Source organism: Microtus oregoni, unplaced genomic scaffold (assembly GCF_018167655.1).
Source record: "Microtus oregoni isolate MIOR12 unplaced genomic scaffold, Mior012 000020F_ref0000438, whole genome shotgun sequence".
Classification (NCBI taxonomy): Eukaryota; Metazoa; Chordata; class Mammalia; order Rodentia; family Cricetidae; genus Microtus; species Microtus oregoni.
In genome coordinates, this window is record NW_024543079.1 from 3169915 (window position 1) to 3182764 (window position 12850).

The following is a 12850-nucleotide window of genomic DNA, read 5'->3' on the forward strand; positions in this document are numbered from 1 at the left end:
TGATCTTAGAAGGGTCAGAGTCTGGGTCCCAACACCCATGTGGTTGAGTCCCAAACACCTGCAACTTGTTTTGGAATCCAAATCCAGTCCTGACCTCTAAAAATATCACACTTGGCACATACTCTGACGCATAACAAATAAAAATAGGTAATTTTTTTTTTTTTTTTTTTGATTTTCGAGACACGGTTTCTCTGTAGCTTTTGGTTCCTGTCCTGGAACTAGCTCTTGTAGTCCAGGCTGGCCTTGAACTCACAGAGATCCGCCTGCCTCTGCCTCCCGAGTGCTGGGATTAAAGGCGTGCGCCACCACCGCCCGGCTAAAATAGGTAATTTTTAAAAAGCCCAAAAGGAATAACTGGAGATGGTATCTTGATAACAAGCATAACAGATTTTTCTTGCTGTAGTGCAGTGGTCACCAGCACTCCCTCTGACATATCTATAGCTCTTATTCCTTTCAGAGCCTTCCCCTCTCACAAGCCTACAATGAGATGGTTCAGTGGTGAAGATCGCTAGCATCCACATAATAACTCACCACTACTGTGACTTCAGCCGACTTCTGGCCTCCTCAGGCACCCATACACACACGGCATACTTCACACATACAAATAAATAAAAACTCAAAAATCACATTGATTTATTAATTTTTGTCTCTGCCATGCTTTTAAAATTTAGGGCAGAGGTGTAAGGTGGAGGGAGGAGATGCTGAAGGGATAGCTAAGTGATTTTTGGCTCCTAGAATCCACAAAGGAACTCACAATTGTCTGTAATTCCAGTTCTGATGTCAAGTCATTTTTCCAACCCCTAATGTTAAAATGATGTTAAGATTTTTGAGGACTTTCTCTTGTTCATGTACATAAATATACAGTTTCTTAGAATTATCTTTATAACTTGTTCAAAGTAGACCCGTTGTAGAGAGAAAAGGTCCTGACAGCAGTTTTACAGAAAAACAAAGCTGTTCCCCGTCACCACCTCCAAGAACTATTAACAAAATAGAGAGAAAAAAAAAAAAAGGAAAAAAAGAAAAGAAAACGGCTTGGGGGTGGGGCTACAGAGATGGTTCAGTGGTTAAGGAGCACTGGGGTAGATTGTATATTTAAAGTTGAAAGAGAAAGAATGAGAGTGAGAGAGGAAAAACGAGAACCCAAAGCAAGAAATCAAATGAAACTTACCTGAAAGTTTAAACTATAGAACAATTTTGAGATCAAGATCAAAGAAGAAAAAAGAATCCTCAGGGCAGAGGCGTCATTTGCATGGGTGCTGCACAGTTCAATGGTAGCCTTGGAAAGGAATTTAGGAACATGGTTTTAGTGTATCATAAAATCAGCATGCTGAGCTTAATTAGGGCCACAATGGTCTACAGAGTGAGTTTCAGGCTAACCAGAGCTACATTATAAAGAGTAGAGAGGAGGGCGAGAGAGACGACTCAGTGGTTAAAAGTACCACAGTGGATAAGAACCTACAGTTCCAGAGAATCCTACAGGCTTACACATAGTGCAAATACATGCAGGCAGGAAAACATTCATATACAAATAGAAAAATAATCTAAAAGAGGAGACAACCCGTCTCAAAGCCACTGAAAGAATGCCTATTGTGTAGAGAATGTATAAATATTAAACAACAGGAATTTTATATGCTAAAAATTCCTGTACTTTGCACATATATTCTATGTAAGTGTTACTTGCTTTATTCTGGAATGCAGAATTTAAAATATTAAGGTTTTCTCAATGAACTGTAATACCCAAGAAAAGGGGCAACATTTCTAACAGAATATGCAGAACAATATGTTCATTTTATACACTGTAATCTGGATAAATCGTTTTTCTTTTCCAGACAGTCTCACCATAGAAACCAAACTGATGGGGACGGAACCTGCTCAAGATAGCCCAGATGGCCTAAAATTTCCAATCCTCCTGCATCTGCTTCCCATGCGCTGGGATTACAGACATGTGAACTATACCCAGTCTCTAAGACTTTTTACATTGTTAGTAAATAAAAATCTTTACCAATCTAAAGTTGGAAAACTGATTACACTGCCTTAATTTTTGAAAAAAAAAATTATTCAAACACTAAAAACCCTTATATAAGTTCTGTATCTGAGTACTGACTGACTACGACACAATTGTTCTCTGTGAAGGCAAGAAATGAAAAGCATTTCTGTCATCAAAAAAGTCAGACTTAAGCCGATGTGCTTAAGTTTCCTTTTACTAACAGTATTTGTGCAATCTTGTCTGAAAAAAAAAAAGAAAAGGTTAAATTTTCTTTCAATTTTATAGGATTCTTATAAACACGAAGAACATTCTAAAGAAAGTACCCTGTGCTCTGTAAAATAACATAATTAATTAAATTCCACATATGTCAAAAATATCAATCTCTATTTACAGATATAAATTCACTTACTTGGGTGAAATGATAGGATGCTTGGTTTTGTTTTTAAGTATCCCTATAAAAATGAGGGAGTAGAGCCGGGCGGTGGTGGCGCACGCCTTTAATCCCAGCACTTGGGAGGCAGAGGCAGCCGGATCTCTGTGAGTTCGAGACCAGCCTGGTTTACAAGAGCTAGTTCCAGGACAGGCTCCAAAACCACAGAGAAACCCTGTCTCGAACCCCCCCCCCCAAAAAAAAAGAGGGAGCAGACTAAAAAAGTGTCAGTAACATAATACTTGTACAACATGGAAGCTCACTCCTCACCATGCCCATTTCTGCACAGGGTTGAAATTTTTCTAAAGGAAATAGTTTAGCACTTGGGAGTCAGAGACAGGCAGACATATGTAAGTTCAGGCCAGACTGGTCTACACAGCAAGTTCAGGACAGACTCCAAAGATACAAAAACACTATCTTAAAAAAAAAAAAAAAAAAAGCACTATCAACCAAGCTTTAAAAAGAAAATCTCTTAAAATGTATACACATATTTCATCATTTAAAATACTAGGTAATTTTCAAGACATACCATACCTTAAACAGATTAGTCAAAGGCAAAGCAAAGGCATCCAAAACAAGTTTAATTTCAGTCCATAACTCGTTTGACTTAAACTCATGCCGGTATCTAGAAAAGGAAGAGGAAGTATAGGAGCACAACTTTCTGTTGATTTAGATGATCAAAGACAGGCGACTAGACACCTTCAACCATACAGCCTTCTGAATTCAAGGTACAAATATCTAATTACCTAATAGAAAATAGGGCAGTAGGAGATAAATGTCCTTTTTTGTTTGTTTGTTTTGGTTTTTCAAGAAGGGTTTCTCTGTAGCTTTCAAGACTGTCCTGGAACTAGCTCTACAGACCAAGCTGGCCTTGAACTCGCAGAGATCCACCTGCCTCTGCCTCCCAAGTGCTGGGATTAAAGGTACACAGGCACCACCACTGCCTGCTGAGATGAAGATTCTTAAGAAGAAGCAAACACAATAATGCTTTCTTTGCCACTCAAGGATGTTCATACTCAGAAAGTTATACTAATGTAACAGAAGGAGCATACTAAAAGAATAAACTTGCATATTAATACCTTTTAAAAAGTGAATGTGCTGTACGAAGGACTCCATTAATAACATGGAAATCTCCACTCTGAAAGCGATTCACCATTTCTGTCAACAAGTCAGGCCATTTCTGAGGGAAATCTTCTCTCCCTATGATGCTAATAGCGTCACTCAGCTAGGGAAGGAAAGGTTTAATTAGCAGAGAGCCTCAGAAAGGCGCACCCACCTTCATGGGCCTACAAGTAAGAAACATCACCTGCTTCTGAATCTGCTCTGGGCTGCTCAGCATCAGATGTACTATATTGGCTTTAATAGCCACTCGATCAGCCTCACAAATTTTATTTGGTTCATCTTCAACCTAAAAGAGAAACATCAACAAGTAGGTGATGCAGGATCCACATTCACATTCATCTGAGTTCACAGGTAAAAGACAACTAATTTTTATTATCTCAGGTTACCAAGGAAAATGGAGAATGTGGCCATTCCTCAGACTCCTCCTTCAGGAATAACAACAGATTTTAATAATCTGGCAAAAGCATGAACTCTTTCCTTAGAGAAATATATATTTTGATGATACCAGAGAAGTCTATGCTCAGGGTCTATCTTTCCAAGTATCTCTTTTTCTCTTAAGCTTCATGCTTAAATTCTACATTAAATTATTTTTTTCCTTTTTGGTGTTTTGAAACAGGGTTTCTCTGTGTAACAGCCCTGGCTGCCCTGGAACCTGCTCTGTAGACCAGGCTGGTCTTGAACTCTGAGATCTGCCTGTCTTTGCCTCCCTAGTGCTGGGATTAACAGTATGTGCCACTACCACCTGTCTTAAAATATCTTAAACTGTTTCAAAAAGAAAGAGAGGGAGGGAGGAAGAAAGAAAGGAAACAAATGTATTTTCTTTTCTAAATGTAACATCTGGCATAAAAACTACTGGGCTCTCTGACTCCCTAATGACAATTAAGAATTCTGTTTCTTGCCAGGCATGGTGGCGCATGCCTTTAATCCCAGCACTTGGGAAGTGGAGGCAGAGGCAGGTATAACTCGGTGAGTTCAAGGTCATCCTGGTCTACAAAGCAAGTTCCAGGATAGCCAAAGTTACACAGAGAAACCCTGCCTTGAAAACAAAACAAACCGGGGGCTGGAGAGATGGCTCAGAGGTTAAGAGCACTGACTGCTCTTCCAGAGGTCCTGAGTTCAATTCCCAGCGACCATATGGTGGCTCACAACCATTTGTAATAAGACTGGTGCCCTCATGTGGCTAGCAAGGAGACAGACAGAACGCTGTATACACAATAAATAAATCTTAAAAAGAAAAAACAAAACATAATACTGGTTCTGAGCTGGAGATTGTTGAGCAGGTAAAAGTATGTACTACTCTTGCACAGTACACGGGCTTGGTTCCCAATACCCACAGTGGCTTATAACCATCTATAAATCTAGTTCCAGGGATCTAATACCCTCTTCTGGCCTCCTTGGGTACCAAGGAGGCAAGAGGTATGCAGACATACATGCAGGAAAAACATCCACTTTCTTTTTTTTTTTAAAGAATTTTACTTCTGGGCTGGAGAGATGGCTCAAAGGTTAAGAGTATTGACTGCTCTTCCAGAGGTCCTGAGTTCAATTCCCAGCAACCACATGGTGACTCACAGCCACCTGTAATGAGATCTGGTGTCCCCTTCTGGCTTGCAGGCACACATGGAAGGAATGCTGTACACATAATAAATAAATATTTTTTTTTAAAAAAAGAATTTTACTTCTTAGATGAAACATAAAGATGGACATCTGTAATTCCAGCACATAAAGGATAAGTGACAGGTACTGCTTCACCGAAGAGTGAGTTTAAAGTCTATACTGTCCCTATATAAAAAAATGGATGGATGGATGGAGATGGTTCAGGGAGATGGTACTGCTAACAGTGAGTTTAAGGGTTATGTTGTCCCTAAATAAATGGATGTACGGATGGAGATGGTTCAATGGGTATAAATGTTTGCCAGGCAAATGTGAGGACCTGAGTTCAAGCAAATCCCCCAAATCTATATAAATCCAGATCTATAGCATGAACATCTATTATCCTAGTGCTACCCAGAGATGAGGGGCAGAAGCAGAAGCCCTAGAAGCCCAGGACCAGTAGACGATGCAGAAGAAAACCAACAAAATGAACATAGAAGGTAAGGACCAAACTCAGATGCTATTCTCTGACCTCCAAATGTGTACTGTGGCCCTCTTGTATATGCACTTACACTAAGTGGCCGGGTGTGCTTGCATGTGCACACTTGAGCCCACGAGCACAGACACACACACACAGGGAGAGAGGGGGGGGGGCGGGCTGAGAGCACGGATAATAGGAAGAAGAATGCTTGCATAGCACACACAAAATTCTAGGTTCAGTTTAAAGGACTAAATAAATAAATTAGGCATGGTGATGCCTGGAATCCTAGCACTTAGGAAGTACAGGCAGATGGGTTAGGAATTTAAGGTTATTCTCAGAGACACAACATATTTTGAGGCTACTCTGGGCTATGTGAGACCTGGTTAAAAAAAAAAAAAAGCTGGGCAGTGATGGTGCATGTCTTTAATTCCAGCACTCGGGAGTAAAAACAGGAAGTTCAAGGCCAGCCTGGTCTACAGAGATAGTTCCAGGACAGCCAGGGCTACACAGAGAAACCCTGTTTTGAGGGGGAAAAAAGATAGAGAGAGAAAAGGAACAATTAGAAAATAATTTGAGGTCTAGGGTGTGGGTATATTCTGGAAAACATTGACTAGGATGTATAAAACCTTAGGGTTGGTCCCTAGTAACACCAAAAAGAAGGGAAGAAGAGAAGGAAGAGAGAAAGGAGGGAGGGAGAAAAGAAAGAAGGCAAGTAGGCAGGCACGCAGGCAGGTAGCAAGGATGATGTGGGATGCCCTTCTTTATGCTGTGATCATGTCTTATTACCACTGGTTAATAAAGAAACTGATTTGGCCAATAGCCAGGCAGAATATAGATAGGTGGGAAATCCAAGCAGAGGCAGAGGGAGAAAGAAGGCAGGGTTGGGGGCTGGAGAGATGGCTCAGAGGTTAAGAGCACTGACTGCTCTTCCAGAGGTCCTGAGTTAAATTCCCAGCAACCACATGGTGGCTCACAGCCATCTATAATGAGATCTGGTGCCCTCCTCTGGCATGCAAGCATACATGGAAGGAATGTTGTATACATAATAAATAAATCTTTTTTTTAAAAAAGGCAGGGTCGGGGAGAGACACTACCAGCTGCCAGGGAAACAACATGTAAGGGAACAAAATATAAGCCCAGGAGCCTCATGATAAAATATAAACTAACAGAAATGGGTTAAGAAGTAAAAGCTAGGGTTGGAGAGATGGCTCAGAAGTTAAGAGCATTGCCTGCTCTTCCAAAGGTCCTGAGTTCAATTCCCAGCAACCACATGGTGGCTCACAACCATCTATAATGGGGTCTGGTGCCCTCTTCTGGCCTGCAGGCATACACACAGAATATTGTATACATAATAAATAAATAAATATTAAAAAAAAAGAAGTAAAAGCTAGCTGGGAATATTCCTAAACTACTGGCCAAATAGTTGGTAATTAATTTAAGTTTCTGTGTGATTACTTGGGACTGGACGGCTGAGAAAGCGCAGTCTCCAATTACAGAAGGAAGATTTCAGTTTACATGTAAGTTAATCAGCATGTGATTAAAATCTATAGATTTGTCAATGCATATTAAGTAGTCATCTTGTGTTGTTGGGGGATTTACTTGTTTTTTTTTGAGATAGGGTCTCTATGTAGCTCTGGCTGGTCTTGAATTAAAAAAAGTTTCACCTGCCTGTCTCCCATGGCTGCAATAAAAGGCACATGCCATCATGCTTGGTCTATCAAGAGTCACCTTTAAAAGCAACAATTTGATTCTCATCTTAAAGATCTGTCCTATGAAAACTCACTGTCTGTTACTAGTTAAGAGTATACTCAGAGGTACACCTCTTAAAGATTAACGAGGGGTTGGAGAGATGGCTCAGAGGCTAATTTGGAAGATTACTCTTTCAGAAGTCCTGAGTTCAGTTCCCAGCAACCAACCACAAGGAGGCTCACAACCATCTATAATGAGATCTTAATATAATGAGATCTGGTGCCCTCTTCTGGTGTGCAGGCACAACACTATACATAATAAATAAATAAATCTTAAAAAAGATAGACTCTCTTTGGTTTTATAGATAGAGACAAACACTAAGGATGCTGAGGCACAAGGAATGCTCATGAGTTTAAGGATTGCCTATGCTACAAAAAGAGACAGCCTCAAAAAGCCCTTCCACCCCTCCTACCCTATAGAAAAGAAAAGCTAGCATGCCTGCAAACTGCATGGTCTTTCTAAGATTCAAAATTATTTCTTCACCACATAGAACAATATTTAATGAATAATATAAACTTTAATTGCATCCAAAATGGGGCATGTATTCCCACACAAAATCTGAGAAGGCTTAAAAGAAAAAGTTCCAAACACACAAATATAGTGATATTCTGTTTATAATTTATATATATATATATATATATATATATATATATATATATATATATAACATTAAGAGCTTGCCTCAAGATCAGAGTGCAAAGCTAGCCTCATTAGTCAGCTATACAGGCCAGATAGTGGTGGCGCACACTTTTAATCCCAGCACTAGAGAGGAATATAAAGTGGCATGAAACAGGAACGTGCTCTTTTCAGTCTAAAGATTTCGTAGAGGGGCTGGAGAGATGGCTCAGAGGTTAAGAGCACCGACTCTTCTTCCAAAGGTCCTGAGTTCAATTCCCAGCAACCACATGGTGGCTCACAACCATCTAAAATGACATCTGGTGCCCTCTTCTGGGGTGCTGGTACATATGCAGGCAGAATGCTGTATACATAATAAATAAATCTTAAAAAAAAAAATTTCGTAGAGGTAATAGCTCTCTAGTGCTTGGCTGCTTTGCTTCTCTGGTGGTCTTCATCTTGAAACCCAGTATGTGTCTCTGGGTTGTTATTACTCGTGCTTATGTTAAGTATGTTTTCAAGGGTAAACATATATTTTTATAAATATGTTTTATTTTATATAGCCTATAAACACTCCAGAGATATACAGACATTTAAGATTTTATTTTATTTTTTTTAGAAACACAGTTTACATTTAAGATGTTTTAATGACCTAAGGCTTTTCATGATAGTAAGACACATCTGCTCCTGGCAGCACTAATTTAATTCAAAAGAGGATAATGGGCATTGAAGAACCTCTATATGGAGTTTGCTTTAGTTGTGGAAAATTAGTCACTTGGCAAGAAACTGCCCTTGTCTCGACTGCTGACAGTATGCTGTCCAAATTGGATGTACAGGACACACACACACAAAAAAAAACTGCAACTGCTGAACTTTGTCAAGGACAAGTTAAGATCAGACATGCTAAGTCTGAAGGCAGAAGATGGATGCTCCAACAGAGGAACCTAGGCAGCCAGCTGCATCTAGCTTTTCTATAGTTGGAGGTTGTTTGCTTTTGCACTTCCTGTTTAATTGGATAATATATCCTTCTCAGGTCTCTGATGGGGTTGAAGATCGGATAGTTATAATTAGTTTTCTGTAGCTTTGATAGAAAATAAATCAGGGGGGACTGGAGAGATGGCTCAGAGGTTAACAGCACTGACTGCTCTTCCAGAGGTCCTGAGTTCAATTCCCAGCAACCACATGGTGGCTCACAGCCATCTATAATGGGGTCTGGTGCCCTCTTCTGGCACGCAAGCATACATGGAAGGAATGCTGCATACATAATAAATAAACAAATAAATAAATAGAAAATAAATCAAGTACAAAACTTTGGACTCACTAAATAGATAATATCTCTTGGACTCCATCAATAGATAATGGAGTATTTTCTTTAAATTTGCTAAATACTAATGGACTAAACATTGTAAATGTATTTCTTTCTTGATAATTGTTCTTATTGCATATAATTTTACTGTTATTAGATTTTAAACCTTTCCTTTTTATTTAGACTAAAAGGGGGAAATGTTGCAGAATATTTATTTACACTATGAAGATGTGTCTTTGCCAAGGTGCCTTCTGATAGGTTTAAGAGCTGAATGGGCAAAAGCTAGGCAGGGAAAGGTTAGACAGGACTTCCTGTGAAAGAGACGACTCTAGGAAGAAAAGTGGAGTCACCAGCCAGAACAGAAGCAGAATGGGCAGTACAGACAGATGAGGTAAGGAGTGACGATATACAACGTAAATTAATATAGACGGGTTAGTTTTAAGAACTAGTTAGAAACAAGGTAAAGTTATAGAACGAACTTTCACAATTAAAAGTCTCCATGTTTTTATTAGTGAGCTGGCAGTCCAAAGAAAAATCTGTTTACACTTTAAGATATTTGTTTTATAAACATTTTCTCTAACTTTTTTCAATTTGTGTTTGTGTCTTGCCTACATAAGTACACGTGCACCATCTGCAAACAGGAGCCCCTTGAAGAAAAGGGCATCAGATCCCCTGAAGCTTCAAATTTCAGGCAGTTCCAAGCCAGGCAGGTACTGACAATCAAAACTGGGTTCTCTGTAAGAGCAGTAAGTATTCTTAAATTGCCAGGCCATCTTTACAGACTTGTTTTATAAATTCTTACGTCATCAACCCAAAAGACTGTAAATAAGAATTTTATCTTTAGACAACACACACTATAAACAGATATTTAGATAGATAGATAGATAGATAGATAGATAGATAATGATACAGTGAGTTCCAGACCAGCCAGGCCTACACAGTAAGACCCTATTGTAAAATAATAAGTGAATGAATAAGGAAATCTTAATTACTTTAAATTTTACTTTTTTTGAAATGGGATTTCACTGTGCTACCTGGCTGTCAAGACCTCAGTATCCTTCTGTTTCAACCTCAGAATCTGGGGTTACAGAAACATAACACATACCCATCTTAAACTCCTTTAATTATCCATTTAAACTGTCTTCCCATCGTAGGTCTGTCTCTTAACCTGAGTAATAAAGTTTAAGAAAGTTATGTGGAACATAAATAACAGGAGTTTGGAGAAAGAGCCTGTTTATCATGAATCTACATCTGAATATACTAAGAGAATTTATATAAACCATATCAAATATACTAGTATTTAATTCTGTATACCCAAAATACTTACAATTCTCCAGTTTCTTTTAATGTAGTTCTTGAAGGTTACTGAAGCACATACTTTAATGACGTTATCCTGTGACTTTTCCAGTAATGTTAAAAGCAACAGTGGGTAATTCTGATTTCCTTCTACAGATTCAAGAAATTTCTCAGCTGTGAAAGAATTTTCATGTTAGACTCGTTATAATAAAAACATTTACACTCTATACTTGTAATGAACTATGTCTTTATTTAAAGTATAAAAATAAGGCGGGGGGCTGGAGAGATGGCTCAGTGGTTAAGAGCATTGCCTGCTCTTCCAAAGGTCCTGAGTTCAATTCCCAGCAACCACATGGTGGCTCACAACCATCTGTAACGGGGTCTGGTGCCCTCTTCTGGCCTGCAGGCATACACACAGACAGAATATTGTATACATAATAAATAAATAAATATTTAAAAAATAAAATAAAAATAAGGCGGTGGTGGCGCACACCTTTAATCCCAGCACTCAGGAGGCAGAGGCAGGTGGATCTCTGTGAGTTGGAGGCCAACCTGGTCTACAAGAGCTAGTTCCAGGACAGGCTCCAAAGCTACAGAGAAACCCTGTCTTGAAAAACCAATAAACAAACAAACAAACAGGGTTGGAGAGATGGCTCAGAGGCTACGAGCACTGACTGCTCTTCCAGAGGTCCTGAGTTCAAGTCCCAGCAACCACATGGTGGCTCACAACCATCTATGAGATCTGGTGCCCTCTTCTGGCCTGCAGGTGTACATGCAGGCAGAACACTATACATAATAAATAAAATAAAAAATAAAGTATAAAAATATTTTTTAAAAAAGGGAAAGAGGGCTGGAGAGATGGCTCAGAGGTTAAGAGCATTGCCTGCTCTTCCAATGGTCCTGAGTTCAATTCCCAGCAACCACATGGTGGCTCACAACCATCTGTAATGGGGCCTGGTGCCCTCTTCTTGTCTGCTAGCATACACACAAACAGAATATTGTATTCATGATAAATAAATAAATATTTAAAAAAAAATAAAAAAGGGAAAGATTAGATGATGAATGATGGCTCAAGATTTAAGCTGAGCTCCTAGAAGAGGGTCTAGGCCAATCCAGGCTAAGAATTGAACTTCAGGCCAACTGGAGCTACAAAATGAGATCTGTCTTACAAACAAAACAAACCAGATACATAGATAGAAATCAACCAACAAACCACTGCAAAGATTAAAACATTTTTCCTACAGGGTAACATCTGTGTTAGTCATTAAATAGTTTTACACATAGTATCAGATGAAATGTATACCAAAGCCTTTGTTTTCAAATGACCTCAACTCAATTCTCCCACATTTATGGATGGCCTACTCAGATGATTGTCCACCCAAAGTTGCTGCTTCCCAAGAAAGTACTAGATGTTACTGTAAGTTACACATCCTGCCGCCTTCCACAAACATTATTAGATTATTAAGATTATTTATATGAACAGCTATTACCAGTGAGCTAAACTGTCACTATCACCCAGAAAGCCTGTGACTATTAGCTCATCTAAGATCACAAAACTAAGACAAAAGACTTACTTCTTTTAAAGAAGACTTATTTATGCTCCAGATTAATGGTATACAGCTTTGATCTCAGCACTTGGGAGGCAGAAGCAGGTGGGTCTCTTTGAGCTCAAGGACAACCTGATCTACACTCGGAGATCCCATCTCAAACAAATAAAACCAAAAAACAAACAAGGAGGACTAGAAGAAAAATAAAAATATTTTTTAAAAAATTGAACATGTATGAGCATTTTCCTGCATGCATGCACATGTGACTGCAGTAACCACATTGGCTTCCCCAAACCTTGTTTTGCACCTACCATGTCCTTCATGAAGAATTCAATGCTGAATAAAAAAAGTTTTCAGGAAAAAACACATAATGTTGGTTTTCTTGTTTGGGGTTCTTAATGTGATTTTTAAAAATTTGTTTATATTTACCTATTTTTAAACTGTGTGTCTGTCTGCCCAGTTTATGTGTGATGATATTCTCTTCCACCATGTTGGTTCCAGAGACCAAACTCAAGTCAGCCAAAAAGTTTGGCAGCAAGCACCTTACCCACTAACCTATCTCATCTACTCTCATCTACTCACAGACAGGGTTTCATGTAGCCTCAGCAGCCTCTAATTTGCTATGAAGCTAAGGATGAACCTGAGTATCTGATCCCAAAAGCTGGGATTACAGACATGGGCTACCATGCCCAACCTATGCAGTGCTGAGGACTGAATCTCCAGGTTC

General features: G+C 39.2%; 1 protein-coding gene across 1 annotated transcript in view; it reads right to left on the reverse strand.

The window, feature by feature from the left end:
- The window catches only part of Cse1l (chromosome segregation 1 like), a 53501-nt gene that overhangs the window by 24051 nt on the left and 16600 nt on the right, over positions 1-12850 (reverse strand). The window contains exons 3-7 of the mRNA XM_041670937.1: positions 10608-10750; positions 3724-3825; positions 3497-3642; positions 2952-3042; positions 1169-1276 (exon numbers count right to left, since the gene is read on the reverse strand). Of these exons, the coding sequence (XP_041526871.1) occupies positions 1169-1276; positions 2952-3042; positions 3497-3642; positions 3724-3825; positions 10608-10750 (590 nt within the window). The remainder of the gene's footprint in view (positions 1-1168; positions 1277-2951; positions 3043-3496; positions 3643-3723; positions 3826-10607; positions 10751-12850) is intronic.